General features: G+C 45.4%; 1 protein-coding gene across 1 annotated transcript in view; it reads left to right on the top strand.

The window, feature by feature from the left end:
- The window catches only part of Pkd1l1 (polycystin 1 like 1, transient receptor potential channel interacting), a 127,831-nt gene that overhangs the window by 12,847 nt on the left and 94,858 nt on the right, over positions 1–20,126 (top strand). Inside the window, exons 3-10 of the mRNA XM_076546950.1 lie at positions 1,275–1,392; positions 4,456–4,559; positions 5,686–6,008; positions 14,899–15,069; positions 16,900–17,019; positions 17,486–17,654; positions 18,078–18,317; positions 19,754–19,886. Of these exons, the coding sequence (XP_076403065.1) occupies positions 1,275–1,392; positions 4,456–4,559; positions 5,686–6,008; positions 14,899–15,069; positions 16,900–17,019; positions 17,486–17,654; positions 18,078–18,317; positions 19,754–19,886 (1,378 nt within the window). The remainder of the gene's footprint in view (positions 1–1,274; positions 1,393–4,455; positions 4,560–5,685; positions 6,009–14,898; positions 15,070–16,899; positions 17,020–17,485; positions 17,655–18,077; positions 18,318–19,753; positions 19,887–20,126) is intronic.

Genomic DNA, 20,126 nt, shown 5'->3' with positions numbered 1-20,126 from the left:
AACTTCCATGATCTCATCATACAAAGTAATTATACCTGCCCCCTATGTTTGCCTTTGGTTCCTGTAACCAAAGACCCAAGACAATCCCCTGATTGTGACCAAAGATGTGTCTAGACTCACAGCTTGGACTGCTTCAGCCCATAGTGAGCTGGTCTTGCTGATTTAGACCTGCAGAGAAACAGCACGTAAAGGCCACAAGTGTGTGACAGAGCAAAACCACCAGTCACAGTCTAGAGGTGGAGGAAGAGCTCCTAAGATCCCACAATCCTACTGGGAGAGCAGGTCTCCCTGGGTTCCACCTCTTAAAGGACCCGACACCTTCCAATAGCACCACTCTGGGGACAAAGCTCTTGATATCCAGACCTCTGGGAGCTACAGCCTGATCTGAGTTTCTCTGGAGACTAAACCAGAGGATAACGATAATGCATGATTCATTCAGGTACCTGAATCCCAGTGTTCCTCCACAGAACATGGTCTCAGGGGCTGCAGAACAGCCAGTGAGGCCGGAAGTGGGATGCAGAGAAGTCCCAGAGCCCAGTTGATTTTATTGGCTGCAGTCTGCATAGTAGTGCTGATTTGCCTTGAAAGTGGGCTGAGGCAAACACAGGTCCTTTTACAGCAATCTCAATAAGTAATATTAACTCTCAGATCATGGGTTGCACATCACACAGTAATTATATATACATACACATGAAGGTCATAGAATGGCCATAGATGGGGTTCAATGGCTGCAGTGGGGTTCAAGGACTTCTCAGGGAGACCTTACTGGAGATAGGCAGAGTGCTGTTGTTAGGAATGTGAAATTACAGCAGGGATTAGACCGCGATGATGCCTTGTGGAGAGATACTGGTGACACTATCACCTAGCACAGTGGCAAAGATTCAGGGCTGTCAGGTCTCAGAGCTGAGTCCAGCTGCAGGGGCTCAGGGCCATGGAAGCTATGGGCATGGTGTGGAATGGGATCCAGAGAGATGGAAGCTTGCCTGAGCTGTGGCGGAGACCAAGGTAACTAAAGCTCTGAGGACAGTCAGGAGCTCTGCGCCTTTCAGCCCCTTGATGCTCACACTGGGTAGTCAGATGTTGGGGAGGGGGGTGTCCCCATTGCTGTGTTAGCTCCCTCTTCCAGGTAAGACTGTTGCAACCTTGCTCAATCTAGTGTGTTTTGTAAGTTCTAGGCTGGCTGGCTGGCTTCCTATTTTTGCTCATTTGTTTCTTCCTTCCTCTCTCTTCTCCCCCTACACATATTTTTTAAATAAATTATGCATATCTCACAGAGACCAGTTCCTTATCATCATCATCGTCATCATCATCATCGTCATCGTCATCGTCGTAGTAGTAGTAGTCGTTGTCGTCGTCATCGTCGTCGTCATTACTCTGTGTGTGTTTGTGTTTGTATGTGTGTTGGGGGCCCTGGAAAGCCCTGGTATAGGTATCGAGATCAAATGTTCAGAAGTGGGTTCTTTCCTTTCACCTTGTTGACCTGGCGTCTCTTGTTTCTGCCACTCCGTATCCAGGCTAGCAGGCCTGCAGGTTTCGTTAGGATTCCTCACTCCACCTCCAATCCTTGCCTCAGGAGTGCTGGCATCACAGGTAGAAGCTAGTGTGTCTGACTTTTCATGGGTTCTGGGCTTTGAACTCTTCATCAGGCTTGCATGGCAATCATTTTTACCTGCTTAGCCATGTGACCACTCCTGGGCCTCTTCCTAATACGGCTGAGATTCCCTCATGTGCTCATATGCTGCCAAGCTGCTTTGATGAATTCCCCAGTGATATTTTGTTACATTAAGGAACAAGCCATGTGTCAGTCATGCTGGCATAGAGAAGTCAGTGGTTGGGTCTATGTGCACAATGAGGTGCAGGGTCATTCTGTGCCTGCATTTGTACTCAAACGGGAGCCAGATGCTGCTTTTAAAATGGTGTCTCTCGGGGTAAGCCCTACCTGAAAACTCCTGCTGTATATACTGTGTTGTAGTTTAGAACGAGGCCCAGCATGATGGCAACATCAGGAATGGAGTTGGCAAGCCTCCATCCTGGAGTTGGAAACAAAACTGTGATGGGACCTTGAGAACATGGTGCTTTGTGAAAGGAGCCACTTGGCAAAGGCAAACCTTGTTGTGCAGTTCCTACTGGAGAAGTCTAAGCCATGGATGCAAAAGTAGATGAGGAATGGCCAAGGGATGAGTAATGGCCAAGGGTGGCGTGAGTTGGGAGATCTGGGGCTTCTTTCAGGGCTCTCAGGGTTCCCCAGAAAGTAAAAATCCTGGATACTGGTGGCACAGGACTGCACATATAATTGTTTAATTCCACCTTAAACACATTGACCATAATACAGTTTATATGTTTTTTTTTTCTTTTTCCTTTATACAGTCCAAAAGCAAAACAATATTACATAACCAAAAATTTGAAGTTTGGGGGGAATACTGGAGAGCATAAGATGCCCACTCCCCATGCTGCAGGGTTTATGACCCAGATCACCGAAAGGCTGTGCCCAACACTATGGCCTTCCTGAATTCCACTTTACAAACACGGGGCTTCCTGTTGGGGTGGATTTTGTCTGTCTGTGTCTGGAGTGTGACAGCTTAAGGACTTTTGGTTGCTGTTGTCTGTGTCACATGTTTTATTACAGAACATCACAGCATAAAATGCATACTCTCGGATTTTACTGGCCCGACTGGCACCCCATCCCACCCCCAAGCCCGTGTCAATCAACATGTTCTTTCTGCCTTGGGCAGAGCAACCCTCTCCAACATGAGAGTCAAGCCCTGAAGAATTACACAGCTTATTTTAATTCATTTAGGACTTGGCAAGGTATAACTGTTCAATTAAAAGGAAACGGTCCCTCGAATTAGCACCCGCTATGGGTCATCAAGGAAATGTCATCCTCAGCTGTGTATGGCCACAGTGAACTTTCAGCCAGAGCGGGGTGGGGCTGTCTCTGGCAGGAGCCCTGAGCTCCGTGTTCTCCTGCCCCAGCATGCAGTCTGTCTGCTGCCTGTAGTAGTAACTGGGTGAGCAAGGCTCTGGAGAGCATGTTTGGGCAGAAGGGAAGGCCCATCTTTTCTAAAAGGGAGATCCTCTTAATGCTGAACAGTAAGCCTGAGCCACATTGCTAGCTCTTAGATTTTTGTTTTCAAAAACATTTCTGTGTTAAGAAGTAAAGAGCCATAAATGAAAACAAAACAAAACACCAGAAAGCAAATAGCCAGAAAATGTGACCCATTAGGAATGTTCAAAATAACTTAGGATGCCCCCTCAGAGGACAGTACAGGAGGACATGCCATCAAAAGTGTCAAGGGAGCTGGTTCCACCAGTGGAGGGAATGTTTCCTGCACCGTGAGAGAGGCTGGGGAGGTGGCCACAGCAGCAGGCCAGGGACCAGAGCTGAATAAGTTAACCACATGCTGCAGGTCCACTGCCCCCATGAGGACAAGTCTGTCCTCTGCAGACCCGAGCCTGTAGTGGTCAGAGAGAAGCACAGGACACGAGGTGCCAGCCACTGTCTAGAGCTCATAACCAGAACTTGCCTTCCAGGTTCTCCAACTCCCTGTCCATGCCATAGCACATGGACATATGCCACAGTATATATTGATGGCCCAGCATGTGTGGAATGTGACTTGCACCTAGGTGGGTGCAAATTTTAGCAAATGGCTTTAACTGTGCTCCCCTCCACCCTAAGGACTTCTCCCTGACATCTGCCACAGCCCTGAGTGGGTCAATTTACAGCACATCTAGTCTCTGATGGTCCACCTTACGGGCTCCCAGAAACAGGCTTGGATGATAGAGAGGGTCTTTTGGATAAGCCAGAACACTTAACAGTCAGCTGTGCCAAGCATATGACAGAGTCTCTCTGCCTTTTGTCATCATCAGGAGCATCAGGAACAGTGACAGCCCCTGCTCCTGTCTCACGTGGCTGTGCGAGGCTGAAAGAGCAGATGGATCCTTCTCCGGTCCGCAGCAGGTTGGTGTCTGACCTCAACCCCTGAAGAACTTGCCTCTGAGCTGATGAGTAACCTCTACTTTGCCTTTCTAACTCTGGTAGATGCTGCACAGTCATGAAGAATTGAAATATGTCATTGCAATAAAAAAAGAAAATATACTCCATGCCTGTGGTAATGTCATCTCCCAGTGGCCAGCCTCATGAGTGCACGATCATATAAATAACTAACCTATTGCCTTAGCAGAGGCTGACAACATGAAGCCATAATAGGCAATCTTGAAGTTCCTGTGGAGCTTCCAATTAGGGGTAGGGTATTCTCTTTGCTGGAAACTGCCCCATTTCATTCTGTAGACAATGCCATGGACAGGTCGATTTACATTCCCCCAACCAAACCAGAGTCCTCAGTCCTCAGAGACCTCAATCTCACGGGCCATTTACTAAGTTGACTTTGACATGGAAAACCTGTGCCAGAGCAGTGACTGGAGAAACTCCTGTGACCTTAAACATTTGTGTTGCAGGACGCCCCTTCAGCAGGAGCCCTCTGCAGCCCCAAGAAGGAGGTTCTTGACTGTGAAGGACTGCTGTGCTCTGCGGAAGACTTGCCCAACGTGCTGCTTCTGAGGTCTGTCACCAGGAGGTCCCCACCAGGGTGGTCACATCCCCACAGACCAGCACCCAGGCAGCTCTCAGGGGTCTAGCTTTCCGTTTCCCCACCATTACCTGCAGGCAGAAGGAGCGTGGTGAAGGCCACACCCATCTTGTCTTAGTCACTACCAATCACTTGATGATTTGTGTCTCTTGGTTCTTCCCAGCTGTGACTGCGAGTGTGCCAAGCCACTGTGCTCAGGTGATATGATTAGCTGCTCTTTGGCACCTGCATCCAATGTTACGTGGTCCCTTTGTCTTTTAGAGTAGTCAGGAATTCCGACCACAGCACTGTCTGTCTGTGTTGCTTGGGGGAATAAACACAGCACAGGCAGAGGAGGGACATGTGAAATATTCCCGATACCCAAGCCCCTCCCATGCCCATGCGAGCATTCTCCATCTGCTTTGAAGGGCTCTGTCCTTTGTTCAGACTGCTAGCTGCTCATCATCGGTGCCTCCTGCAACAGTTCCCAGTAAGCCAGGGAGGGGAGTCCTATATTCTTGGGAGCTGGCTAAGTAGTTCCGGACTCTTTCCAGCTCCCAGCTCCCAACACGAGGATCTATGTGTGGAAATGGGAAACTGTGGGTCAAGATAGCATTGTACAAAACCAGTTGGTGGTGACTCATGGGAAAGACTGGCTTTCGGCTCATGATTTCAATGATAGATAAAAATTATTTTAGCCTTTTTTCTGTAACTAGATTAGTTGTGCTCCAGTAACTAACCTCAGCCTCCAGTGTGTTGATCCCAGTCTTTAGGGAGAGCTGGCCTCATCTCTAAAGTGATGACCTTAGTCTTTAGTGGGCTGTCCTCAGTCTTAAGGGAGCTGACCTCAGTCTCTAGGGGACTTTCTGCCCTCCTTTCAATGTCTCAACCAGTGGTCAGAGGTGTCTGTCTCACACGTGGCCAGTGATTCTGGTATTGCGGCGGGGGGGGGGGGGAGCCCACTGAGCACCAGGGCCCTCCCTTCTTCAGGGTCCCCACACCTATTCCCTGACAGCTATCCTTGACGGTCCACTCACGTCTAACCTCCCACCCCCATACCCTCTCTATTCCTGGGCTCTGCAGACCGCCCTGAAATCTGGTATCTGCTTCTTTCTCTTAGTTCCTCAGATCCCCCTCCTGGCATCGCCTGTACCTGCAGCCTCCTCAAATCCTGGTACCATCCCAAGAGTCCCTCTTCCCTCATTCAGCATCCTCCTGGGTCCATCCCGGTGACACAGCCTGAAAATGCTGGCCACTTTGCCACCTGCTACTTCCTAGAAACAGGTGCTCAGGTGCCTCCAGCTCTGGGCATCCGTGTTCACCTGGCTTCCGGAGCTGCTCTCTGTCTGCTGGTGGACTTTGGGGACAGTTGTGGAGCTGAGATGAGACTGTGTACAATGACAGATGTGGCTGCAGTGACTGGCTACCACCGGTACAGGAAAGGTAAGGTGCAGCATGTCCTTCTCTGGAAGCCTGGGGAGGAGATGCCATCCCAGGACACTGGCAGCATTCAGATGCTGGGAGGGAGGGAGGGAGTCACATTCCACCCTTTGGATCCTTCTGAACCAACCTGGTGGCTTCTGTATGGCCGAAGCTCACATTTTGGACTATGGCCAAGTCTTCATATACTTCAGCTCATTAATCTTCCCTCAGAACTGTGGGGTAGGAGAATGAGACTGAGAAACAGTCCCTGGGTCACTCAGTCAGTACAGGGCCTCCTTCCTAGACATGGTGACATCCCCAAATCCCTTACATTTCTCAAGGACCCATGTGTGATAGGGCACACTCTTTCTTTTGAGTTGAAAATTCCAACAATTTCAAAGTAATAATAACAAACAATGACCAGTGTTTATATGGACATTTTGGTGTTAGTTGGGTAAATCTAAAGCCTGAGGGATGAGTGTGGAATGTGAGTGGAAAACTTAACTTTCCGGAGTCATGGAGGAATTGAATTTTTTCTTTCTCTTCTGAAAATCATTGTTTTGAACATGGTCTAGTCTCTGTGCAAGCACACACAGCTGACAAGGTGCACACCAAGAGTCCTCTTCTCACTAACCCCCAGGCAACCACATCTTTGGTTTCTTACATCTCATGTGCATGTAAGACACTGTCAGGCTTATTCTGCTTTCTGTAAATGGGAGTGCACTAAGCACAATGTCCAGCTCTCTGCTCACTTAGGTACAAATGTCCACTTAGAGCAACTCCTCAGTCAGGCCCGAAAGGACTTCCCTGTCCTTTTGGGTGGCTGCTGTATGTTGACTTCACTGCCCAGGTCTGTTTAACTGGATTTTATTGGTGGATGTTGAGATAGTTCCCGATCTTTCAGTTTTAAAAGTGACATTGCAGTGAGTACGTGGCAGCTCATAGTAAAGAGAACATTGTGCCTCAAATGCCATGTCCAGTAGCGATTTGCCAAATCGCTCTCAATTAGAGCCGTGTGGTCTATGCTCTGTGAACAGCGCAACTGTCAGTCTGAGAGATGGAAACTGTCTCTCTCTGGAGCTCTGTGTGTCATTATCTTCATTCAAAATTAAAGTGCCTTTTAAAAAAAAACATGTTTAGCCAAAATGAGCACTTTTATGGCTCTGTACAACATGGGGTTTGTATTTTTCATTACTGAGAAAATTAGTCTTTTTATTGTGAGGGTAACAAGTTGCAAATATTTTTTTCTTCGTTTATTGTGTGTCAGTTTTGCTTTTAGATGCTTTTGTGTGAAAATGTTGTTTATTTATTTTGCTTTCTATTTATGGAGGTGCTAGAGAATTAACCCAGCTTCCTGTGCGCTAGGCAGGTATTCTACCACTGAGCTATAGATCCTAAGCCCCAGGTTCTGAGATACATGTCCCAGTTAAAAGTGTGTTCCTTGCCGGGCGGTGGTGGCGCACGCCTTTAATCCCAGCACTCGGGAGGCAGAGCCAGGCGGATCTCTGTGAGTTCGAGGCCAGCCTGGACTACCAAGTGAGCTCCAGGAAAGGCGCAAAGCTACGCAGAGAAACCTTGTCTCGAAAAACCAAAAAAAAAAAAAAAGTGTGTTCCTTACTCCAAATTTATAAAGCAATTCTTTTATGTCTTTTAGTGTTTTCATGATAGAATTTTGCACACTTAAGTGACTAATATTTTGAATACATATCCTGGTATAACATCAGATGCATGTTTCACTTTCCTGAGGTCAGGATGTCTGCTCAGGTGTCTGAAATGATCCATTTTTTCAGAAGCAGCTGGAATGCTCACCACCACCTCCACCCATTTTTAAAAAGCTGGATTCCTGTTCTAGGCCATCTGCAGACTTTCTGATCCCTTTTATCTGTCCCACCGGCTTGTGTGAGTCACTGTTATGCTTTCCTAGGGTCTCACCGTTATGGCTTGCTCTCCTGGTGCCTCAACTTTTCTGGGATTATTTTGGTCATATTTTCTTGATGATTCTTCCACATGAAGACCCACACTGACTAATATGAAGAGATTAACAATTCTATCTAAATAGTGTTTAACTTAAATTAATTTATGTAGAAGCCCTATGCTCCCTAATGCCCCTTTTAATAGAATGTACCCTGTTCATTTCTATCCTTCTTCACTCCTTTGGAAACATTTAAAATTTTCTCCATATGAGAGAATTAACTCCCACAAATCACACACGCGCGCGCACACACACATGCATGCACATGCACACACACATGCACTAAAAATGTAAAAGCTGTTTTTTAGTTGTTTCCATATGAAACTTACATTACATGGCACTTCATTTTTTTGGGGGCCATCACAAATAAGCAATTTATCTTCAAGCTGGTTGCCATGGCATCCAGAGAGGTGAGGAAGTTGCTCTTTGTTTTGTGGCCTCCAGTCTTGCTGAACTTTGACACAGACGTCTCTTGCACACGTCCTCAAGTGTTTTCTTAGCTGTGCAAACACACTGTTGACAAATGCTGATGTTATCACTTCCCGTCTCCTGTGATCGCCTCACAGTCCTTTCTCCTGTCTAATCACTTTGGCCCGGATTTCCAGAGTGTTGTGGGTGACGTTAGCAGACAACGTGGCGTGTGTTTGTCTGCAGAACTTTCTGCTATTTTTTTTCTCTAAACTTCATGCAAGAATTTGGATAGATTCGATTTATCCTGGCACAGAAATTTTCATCTTGTATTGAGGACTGAAAAAAATTAATGAAAGAATTGTTGGATTTGCCAGCTCCTTACAGATTCTATCTGTTGAGATGACTTTATGATTGGTTTCACCTTTAGAACTCACAAGTTTCAAGTTATGTTACTTAGTAATAACATTCCCAAATTCCTAGGAGAGGGAAATCATATGATTTTGCCTTATTATTTTTAAAATGGGGTTGAATTCAGTTTTCTAAATCCTACTCAAGGGTTTTATGCTGGTGCTCATAAACTGGGCTGGAGTCCAGTCACTGTTTTGGGGGCATTAGCATTAGATTTTCCCATCAGTGACACATGAAGAGCTTTCTATTTCTCTCATCCTGGAAGAGCAAAGACATCATTAGACACAGTTATTGTCTGGATGAATGTACGTACTTACTCTCTTGCTGCCTCTGGCTAACTTGATGATACCTCTTTCTGTTATTATTTGCTATTTCTCATGTAGTTAATTCTTTGAAGTTCTAGTTTCTTAGAGAAGTACACTTTTAATACAAGTCTTCAAGCTTAATTATAGAGACATCAACAAAGTGGGCCCCTCTGGTTATTAAATTTTTGTTGATATTGACTTATTTCCTTTATCCTTTTTATTTAATTTCATTCTTCTCCTCTTCTGAATCAGATAGGGCTGATGTGCAGTCCTTTAGTTAAGGAATCAGCATGGATTGTGTTTGTTTGTTGGTTTGTTTATTTTAATTGTTTGAGACAGGGTTTCTCTGTGTATCTTTGGAGCCTATCCTGGTACTTGCTCTGTAGACCAGGCTGGCCTCGAACTCACAGAGATCTGCCTACCTCTGCCTCCTGAGTACTGGGATTAAAGGTAGTGTGTCACCACGCCCAGCGGATTGTGTTTATTATAAATATTTTTTTCTAGTTGGTCAATTTCTGTTTTAATCTTTTTTTTTTCTTCTTCCTGCTTTTGTGGGTTTTTTTCCCCTTATTTTTCTAACATGTCCATATGTCCTATGACCCTTGTGGGATTGTTTCATTATTAATTTCTAGTCATCGTGTACCATAATAAATATTTTTTCTCTAGTGTTCTGACTTTTTAAAGTTTTGAGGTCGCCTTTGTAGTTTAAAATGCAATCAGTGTTAGAAATGAGAATTTAAGACTGCTCAGGAGGTTATGGTGGGTTATACCTTGTGTCCATCCTGACAAGCCAGGCTTAACTGGCTCCTGAATCTTCTAGGTGCTGAGTTCCTGTGCTACCTTCCTGCCTGAGACTCATTACCACCTAACCCCACCAATAGAAAGACTAGTAAGAGTAAATGAGAGTGGGAGAGAAGGAGGTAGAGGAGGAGGAGAGAGAGGAAGGCAAGAGAAAGGATGGGAAGGAAAGGGGGGCTAGAGAGAGGAAGGGAGGGAGGGAGGGAGACATACAGACCTTGAGCAAGAGAGCACCAGAAAGTATGGTGACCCACAGAGCTGGCCCCCTGTGCTAAGTAGGGTGGGCAATGTTAGTTGATCCCGTTTACCACCGGGATATTCCTCATTTATCATAGATGTCAACCGTGTCAATGATTTTTATTAGTCTTTTGGTTCATGACAAGAAACATTAAGTAAAGAAGAGTTGATTTTGGCTTACAGTTTGACAAGACACAGCCCACCACGGTGAGAAGGCACACTCAGCAACGGCCTCGGGTGACAGGAGTATGAAGCAGCAGGTCACATGACCCCCACACATTCAGGAAACAGATGAAGAATGCTGGTGCTCAGCTCACTTTTTTTTTTTTTAAATCCACTCTGGGATACCAGACTATGGGATAATGCAGCCCAAATTCAGGGCAGGTCTTCCCTCTGTCAAACCTTTCCAGGGCTGTGTGTTTCCATGGTGGTTCTCAATGCAGTCAAAGTGACAAGGAAGTACATCCATGCTATTTCACAACTCCAGCCTTCCTCTCTTTTCTTTCCCACTTCTGCTCCCTGCGTAGACTCTACATCTTCATGGCATCGTGCTGATGCTCTGTCCACCACCACTCACCACACACGGTTTACTCTGGCTCTGTGGAGACAGGCTCCATTCTCATCCCTGGTTCTTCCTTGCTGTCCCCATTTGGCTCACTACAGTTCAGCCTCCTGCCGACTTGTGGGGAGATCTCACATGAAAAGTTTAAAGTTGATGCTGTTGTACTTGAGTGGCAGTTTATGGCCTATAGGTTCTTGGGCACGTGTTGTTTTCTTGAGGACTCTAATCATTCCTCCACTTGGTTCCATCTCATAACGGTGGTTCTCCATGTGTGACAAGCTTCATCATCATCATCATCATCATCATCATCATCACCAGAGTCTGCCTTGAGATCCAGATTCTTGCTCCCACCTTGCCCTCCAGGTCCTGACACCTATGTCTTGGCTACCCCTCTTTTATGTGGTTGCATTCTTTCTCAGGCTGTGATGGTTCCTTTCTCCTTAGAGATAGCTTGCTGGTTTTGGCTCTTTCAAAATGGTTGCTTTTATATATGTAATTTCCACTGGACTCACCAGAATGCACACCTCAAAATCGGCCATTCTAAATCAACTGCCTCTGGTATACAGTGTGCTTTTGAGTATGCAGACATGCATTACCCTTTAGTATACTTCAAGGAATATTTATTTGATCATGTCTCTAAACTGTTTTCTGCTCCAACACTTTAACTTTGCTTTGTGAGAATCTGTTACAGAGCTGTTCAGTCTCTTTCTTTTTTCAGTCTCATTTGTTTTTCCAATATTTCTACTTTCTTTTGATTGCCCCCTTTTTCCTTTGTGCCCCTTCTACTCTCCAGTGTGATCTTAGAAATGTTCTCACTTCTGCTCCTGGATCATTCAAGACAGAAGATGATGGGTCTCCAGTTGTTTCATCTTCCTTGAACTATATATTTTTTCTGGAGGATGATCTTCATCCACTGAGTGCCCCCTAAAGCTCTCCTCCTAACTCTTGTAGTATCTCATACGTTCTGAAGGGTGTTTTCTTCCTCCCGTTCCTCATTCTCCTTCCCCCTTTCTTTGTAGCGTTTCTCCTAACTGAGTTCATTTTTGCGGGACTGGCTGTCCACAGGTGATATGGCTCCAGAAATTTACAGTCACCAAGTCCTTCTGCTGTTGTGTTCTCTCTTTACAGAGTCTTCCCTTTCCCATCTCCAGCAAGGTGCTGCCCATCCATGCTTGATACTTTGCTGCTTTGGGCAGCTCTTGTATCTCTTTTGTATGATGAACATGCATAGAGCTATCTTGCATCACTCCCCCAAAGGCATTTCACTTCAGTTCATTCTTACCCCTTTGCATTTGCATAATGTCTGGAAGACTCAGTGGAAGGTTAACTGCATAATACTCGAATGGGGGCATGCTCTATTGCTCTCAAACACCTACAACTTTAGTAAACCTGGGTGAAGTGATTTTCTTACTGCCTTAAAAATAAAGAAAGAGGTTTGTCTTAGGGTTTCTATTGCTGTGATGAAACACCATGACCAAAAAGCAAACTGGGGAGGAGAGGGTTTATTTGGCTTACAATTCCATGTCTCTGTTCAGGATTGAAGGGAGTCAGGACAGGAACTCAAACAGGGAAGGATCCTGGAGGCAAGAGCTGATGCAGAGGCCATGGAGGGATGCTGCTTACTGGCTGCTCCTCATGGCTTGCTCAGCCTGCGTTCTTACAGAAGCCTGGACTACCAGCCCAGGGATGGTAACACTCATCAATCACTAATTAAGAATATTCCCTACAGGCTTGCCCACAGACAGATCTTATGGAGGCATTTGTTAACTGAGGTTCCCTCCTCTCAAATGACTTTAGCTTGTGTCAAGTTGACATAAAACCATCCAGCACAGAGTTAGTATTCTATCATTTCCTAGAGGTTAAATTTAAAGGTAATTTGCAAACAAATTTGCCTAAGACCTGAAGCCAAATTCCTTAGTCCAGGCACAGGTCTTTTAACTGTTAGATAAACCAGTTTCCTGATGCTGGAGTGATGAGATATGCCTCTTAAAATGATGTGTGAATAACAAGTTAATTCGTCCAATGCACAGCTCTTAATTCAGTCCTGGTCCCTATGACTGTGATAGCTGGCCTAATATCAGTTTCACTTTCTATTTATTAAAATCACTTTCTATTTATTAAAATCCACATGCAGAGAGGCAGGCAAATATTTGTGAGTTCGAGGCCAGCCTGGTCTACAGAACGAGATCCAGGAAAGGCACAAAGCTACACAGTCTCTGTGTTTCTAACCCTGTCTTGAAAAACCAAAAAAAAAAAAAAAAAAAAAAAAAATCCACATGCAGATCTCTTCTGGATTCTATTGTGAGAAGCTGTGTTTGATTTGTAAATGTACTAAAGTTATTAATGATGATTAGTACTTATGGTACAGCTTCTCTAAGTTGGAAAAGTGTGCCTTTAAAAGGGGTTTGTTTTTAAATTATGTATATATGTGTATGCATGTGTGTAGGTATGTACAAGCAAATGCAGGTTTCTGCAGAGGTAGAAGAGAGCATGGGATCCCCTAGATCTGGAGGTACAGGAGGTTGTGAGCTGCTCAGTGCAAATGCCGTGAATCAAACTCAACTCTAAGCAAGAGCAGTACATGCTCTTAACTGCTGAGCTGTCTCTCCAGCCCTGGGTGTGCCCGTTCCTACAGAATTAATTAAATCTTCATTCCATGTAGGACACTCCCAAATCCTGCACCGCACCATATTCACTGAGTTTCCTCATAGATGATATTTTTTTCTCTGCTACATCTCTCCCACTGTGCATGCATTATGCCACCACCTACCGCTCTCTAGGACAGTAAAGGCTGTAGTAATTCCTAAGGAACAGCGCATACTGGGCCTTGAGAACATCGTTTTCTTTGGCTTTAGTTTTCTATCCTATGTAATGTCATCGATCACTTCATAAGCAGTCATTATGCATGTTCTTCGTGAACTGGGGTGAGCTTTGGGGGCAAAGGAGGCAGGATGTAGTGAATTTGGAAGTGAAACACAGCACAAGAGCTGTGAGCGATCACTAGATGAAGCCACTTTTTCTGCCTGCGTCATTCCAAAAGGGCCACAGCAGGTGTGAATTGGCCAGTAGGAGACAAGACGCTAACACAATGGGGACTTGTAAGCTGAGAGAGGCTTGTGTGTCCACACACATCGTTCTGTGTGGACGATGAATGAGGTCGGTGAGGGACAGAGCTGGGAATGGGTGACTGGGACCAGCAGTGGGCATAATCCTGTGACACACCAGGGGTCACCTAATGTTTCAGAGTCAATGTACAGCAGGATCAAATGCATAATTTCAGAAGAGTCGGTAGGAGGTTGGGGTGAGCCACCTGCTAGAGGCCTCTCTAGTCTGCAGAGCAGCGTCAGACATCTGCAGCTGTGTTAACAGAGTGGAACTCAGTGCCTTAAATTCTCAAAGAACTAAGAACAAAATAGAATGCAATCATAAGTGTCACCCAGTTTTTTAGGGGCTTCTTTGGATCTAGGCGGGCCTCAGAGGATTCATTACGGTTATGTAGGCAGCTGCCAATCAACCAAATTGATGACTCTTTCTAGAGATGAGTGACCCCATGGGACAACTGAGTTTTGTTTCTTCTTCAGCAAGTTAGGCCCACATGCTTCCCATGATAATGGTGACCTGTCCAAAGACAAGACGAGGCAAGTCAGAGGGGCTATGCATTTGACCACGAGACTTGCCCCAGTCTAAAAGAGGAAGAATAGTTCCTACCACTTTAATGAAAAATATAAAGTTGTATTATAGTGACATTATAAAAACACAGTCAGGGTTGGGGGCCATTTTTAGTCTATCATAATCCTTTGACATATACTATTGGATGTTTATTCAAGCAAATGTGTATATCAAATACACATACATATTAACCTAGCTATTCTGAAATGACCAGTATCTATTTTAATACGTCTAATAATGTCTGATGCACAGATATGTCACATCATTTTCAGGGTCTAGTGGAAACACGAATTAACTGATTGTTAATATTATTAAGAATTTCCAGACAGTAGAACAGTAAGCTACACCAAGGCATGTTGAATGTGAGACTCTGTGTGCTGTGTGGCTGCATGCCCATGAAATGCCCCTGTTGTTGCAAGGAATTAAAAAAAAAAATCTTATTTACAGTATCAATTCACAGACTAGTCACCCTACTGTGACTACCCTGAAGGTGTTAACTCATATCTGTTTGAAAAGCCATCAAATGTCTATTTTGTCTTCTTTTTCCAGAAGGAGTCTACAAGCTCAGGGCTGTAGTCCATGACGTTCATGGAGTTGATGTGGAACTGGGACCTTATTATGTGGACATTGGCCGTGAGAATGTGTCTGTGTTCATGAATTCCAGCTCTATCCACGATGGTGAAGCTCTTTCCTTTGCTGACCCCCTCCCACAGCAGAAAGGTGAGGCCTGTGCCTGGAAGCTGAGCACTCATGTCTCTGCTGTATGTGTAGGCTGACTCCGCTTTAGTTTAGCTGTCCAAGTTCCAGCCATCCTATTCAATACAGTGCTGTCCATTCATTTTGACCTCATGTAGAAAATAGGTACTGTGGCATGTTGTGTGTTGGGGGAGATAAGATGGAATTGTGTAGGGATCCAACTTTAGGTAATTTGTAATCCAGTAAAGATATTTAGTTAAGTGTATTAAAAAAAAATGGGAAAGGACAAAAAGTGCCTGAAGAGGAGCATGGCCATGGGGCTGACAGGTCCCCTAGACTGTGTCACCATGGGACAGATACTGCCTGAGGTAAGAGCTGGTGCATACAGTGAACTGTGAGGAGCAGGTATGGGGACATTCTGGCAGATGGCACAGCCACAGCCAATGGTATGTGGTGCTGGGTGCTTGTAGTATATCAAGAGCTTCCTAACTCCTGCCTCCTCACCCTCGCCCCACACCTACCTGAAGGTGTCCCTTCCCCTGCTGCCAGCTTGGGGGAAGGCATCAAAAACTCACAGTCCAGAAGGAGTCAGAAGAGGAACTGGAATCAAGGGTTCTGAAGGAAACAGTTGGGACACATTATAGTAGAGCCAGAGCGGAGCAGGAAGAGCCGAAATGTTCCGTTCCTGTAGATAGATACAGGCTTAGAAAAAGAGAACCCAGTGGGAGATGCAGCCCAAAGAACTCATTCCTGAGAACCCATATTACTTATATCACATATAGACTGTGTATCCCTATAGCCCTCCTGGGGGAAAACTCCCCAACTAAGTATTACATGACACAGAGGAGGACTTTTAAACCTGCTAAGCGGTGCACTGTAACCAGCCAGCTCACCATCCGTATTGATTTGTCTTATCAAAACTTTGAGTAAAGGGGGTGAGCCCAGGCCACATGTGTCTGTGCTAAGATTTAGAATTGGGTGATTTGAGTCTAAATCCTGTGCTAAATCCTGTGCAGTTTTAATCAGTAATTGGACACCCTTGTGCAAATCCATAACTTTTCTTTCCTCACATGTTGTGAAACCAGATTGTGATCAAGATTAAGTTTTAGTCATCATTGAGGAGAACATGCCAATCTTATTGGTGGGGCACTTTTAAAAAGAATCTGTATCCAATCCATTTTACTTATGTTATAGTTAAACATTTTTCTTTATAAAAAGAAATTCATAAAAAAGCAATAATAATTTTTAAGCCCATCTCCTTTTTAATATCCAAAATGAGTTGATTTAAATCTTCTTAGATATCACAGCCCTATTCTAGGATCTGATTCAATTTTTTGGTATTTGCCTTCCAATATATGCATACATATGTGTATATGTACACACATGCTCATAAAATACTGCATTACATTTTAGAGGACTTAGATGAACGAGGCTTATTGTTGAACCCCAATTAAGAATCTCTATGGTGTGAAGACTATTTAATAAATACACACAAGACAAGCATGTTTAACATAAAGCCAGCTAACAAAGGAATCAATGTATCACAAAGGCTGGAATGTATTCATTACTATGCCGAGTTCTCTGAGGAGACAGAAATCATTTAAATAAATGATTTTTCTTTTTAAAGAGAAAGCCTGTCACATAATTCATGTTTGCTAGCCACCTCATTTGAGTGTATGCTCCAGATTTCAAATTTTATTAAAATTCAAAGAGATAAAGTTGACAATGAGAAATATTGGGCTGTGTGTGTGTGTGTGTATGTGTGTGTGTGTGTGTGTGTGTGTGTGTGTGTGTGTGTGTGTGTGTGTGTGTTTAAGTGGATTAAAATTTCTCCTGTGTCTTTTCTCATTTTAGGCACCATCGTGATGCATGGCTATTCGTCTGTTTCTTCATACAATGTGTCCTTTATTTCTCAGGCTCGAGTGGGCAGTGGCCAGGCTTGGAATGGTGTGACTGTTGGGTATAAGCTGCAATGTGCGTCAGGGTTCTCATTCTAGATATAGCCCTTCTACCTTAGCAGCTCAGCCCAAGACACATCCTACTGGCCCTTCAACAGGCTCTTGTATACATGCAGTTTGTTCTGGGACTTTCCTAGGAACCGTAGGCTCTGAGCTCCCACCAGAGTATGGGAGATGGGGGACTATCATGTGGTCATCGGCTGCCCTCACCCCACCTCCATTCCATGCCTTCCAAGCACAGTTCCCAAAGGAGATGGCCACATTGTCTTGTGAGCCATTACTGATGGCCCTCAGACTTGGGCTCTACCTCCTACTTGGGCCCCACAGATCTCCCTCACTCCCTGGCTCTGCCTTACACTCACCTCCACAGGCTCATTCTGTGTTCATGCTTCGGTTAGGTGGCAGTGTTGGGGGTTCTCTGAGTGGCTCCCAGCCTTTGTCCTGATAGATCCCTACCTCCCTCTCTTCTCTCTTCATCACAGCTGTGTCTATCCACACCAATGGAACCGTGTTTGCTGCAGACACGAACATCACATTTGTGGCTGTTACCAATGAAACTGTACCCCTGGAGTTTGCATGGTATTTTGGAGATGACCCACCAGTGAGGACAACTTCCAGAAGCATTAGAAGAAGGCTGAGCATCCCTCAGTGGTCTGTCAATATGCTCTTTAGTGCTGATACAGCCAATGGTCAGGATAAAGACCACCCCGGCACTATCACAACAGTTTTATTGGTGCTTACATTACACCCAGGCCCTAAGCACTTCTGTGTTTAGCTTAGCCATAACATGTAAAAGAAGAGGGTCTCACCTCCCCCAGTGTACACTAAATTCAAATCTCTATCTCAGCCCTCGGTACAATATAGATTGTACTTCCTATAAAGAAGGGTGAGGTGCTCACCTCATAGAGACTTGAGAGAAAGGGGACTTGAGAAGAATTCCCTCCATCTTGGCCTTGATACTACCTCGTTGGATAATGCCCATAACTTAAGTTCTCAGCTCTGTCTGTCTGCTGAAGTGATGTGGAGATTCTTGCCAGCCTTTTGTTCTCATCTTACCTTGTACCCTATCCTCAGGTACCATGTGATGGTCAAGGCCACCAGTAGGGTCGGCAGTGTGGTCTCTGAGTCCCACCTCATCAGGGTACAGAAGAGAATCACGGCCAATCGGCTCATGTCCACTGCCTCAGCCCTGGTAAATGCCAATGTGTCCTTTGAGTGCAGGCTCAACTTTGGCACTGACGTGGCCTACTTGTGGAACTTTGGAGATGGGACCATTGAGCTTGGCAGCAGCTCCTCCAGCCATGTCTACAGCAGGTGAGCCATGAAGGACAGGTGACAGCTGATTGCAGTAGCACATGGGGCTGCCTTCCGAAGGACCGATGCTTAAAACCCCATAGCCAATCTTGCGGGTGATGCAGATGACAAACGTTGATGCAAACCTGCCAGGCCTGGCTAGGGCCCTGGGGAAGCTTGCAGTCTAGGGAAAGGAGGCAAATAGAGGCCTTCATTCCCGGGAGTTCTGTCAGCAAAGAAGGTATGGGGTACAGAAGGCACGACCTCCACACACGACTTTGTAGATGGTGGAACCATACTCAGGCATTTGTGCATTTACGCATGACCAGAAGGGGAACTTCCAGCAGGAAATTCTTAGAGAAAAAGTGGGTATGGGGAACCAACAGAGACCCCAAGACAAGGGCATCAGTGGGAGAGGCCTGCAGTAGCAGGTGGGTATGATTGGGAAAGAGAGGAGCTAGACAGGGAAGGGGGAGTAGAAGAAACTGTAAGGGCTCGAGGACACACTATAATGGGTCTCTTGTCTGAAGGTAGAGTATGAATAATTCAACCCACTGCTTACCCGGAACAAGGCATTATGGAGATAGTTGTGTGTCACTTAATCACCAGAGGTACTCTGAGAAGGCATTATTTGTTGGTTCTGTTAGTGTGCAAATGTCACAAGTGTGTTTACACAAACTTGGATGCCATAGATCTTACATTGTGCCTGATGCAATCAAGAGAGGATGTAAATATTAGATGTAGAAAGCCACCATCAGGTAATGTTGTTTTATAGGAAGCATTTCTTTGTGTAAGCAGGTGCACATTTTCTGAAAGCTATAGTTTATAAATATATAAACCAACCACATAGCCATTTTTTATCATCTTCCATATACTGGCCATCATTGTTCGTCACGGGCTGCCTAATTCCCACAGTCCTCCTATGCTACTTCTCTGCATAGCCAGGACCTTCCATTCTGCCCAGGGGCTGGATGAAGGTGCAGGTTTGAAACCCATTCTGTTCCCTCTTAGTGTGCCAAACCCTAAGGATGGTTCAGGAAATCTGACCGCTAGAACCAGAAGATGTGCCCAGGGGCCCAGAGTTCCAGTCAGGAATGACCATCACTGGGAAAAATTTGAAGCCCAATCTTTGAGTGGCCCTGTGATCAGCAGCAAACTGTATCTTGGCTACTGGGAGCAGTAAGCCCTCGCCTGAGTGTGATGTTGTTCGGAGCATATAACTACCAGTTGACTGGCACAGGGCTTTATCCACACAGGATGGGCAGCTCCACCAAGCAGGTGGAGAACGGCCTCCGTGGAGATCACCTTCATGACCCAGGCCTCTTCTGCCCCTGCTCTTTGGGTTCCCTTGCCATGAGATAGAATAACCACAGGTCACAGATGTTTATAAAGAGCAAATGAGGACCAGTGTACCACGACCTTGATCTCTCCATGTCTCTGCTCTTCCACCCTTCCAGGGAGGGAGAGTTTACAGTTGAAGTCCTTGCCTTCAATAACATCAGCTCCGCCGTCCTAAGAAAGCCACTTTTCATCGTGCACGAGCCTTGCCAACCACCTCCGGTGAAGAACATGGGGCCTAAGAAGGTGCAGGTAGGGCTGTTCTGGATGAATCATCTCGATGGCCTCGCTATAGGCTGCTTCCAAACTGCTGAGCTGGCTGGGAAATGAAGGGGGCTTTGTTGAGTTTGTCCTGCTGTATTCAGCACAATGAAGTCCCTGTGAGGGCTCTGAAGCGGGGTCCCTAAGCAGGGAAAGCCTGGCTTGGGAGGGAGGCCTAGCTTCTACTGGGTGAATAAGTCTTTTATTAACCTATATGACTGACGTTGAGCG

The sequence above is a fragment of the Peromyscus maniculatus genome, chromosome 10 (assembly GCF_049852395.1).
Source record: "Peromyscus maniculatus bairdii isolate BWxNUB_F1_BW_parent chromosome 10, HU_Pman_BW_mat_3.1, whole genome shotgun sequence".
NCBI lineage: Eukaryota > Metazoa > Chordata > Mammalia > Rodentia > Cricetidae > Peromyscus > Peromyscus maniculatus.
Note: the sequence above shows the minus strand (reverse complement) of the source record. Positions and strands in the feature narration are given on the sequence as shown.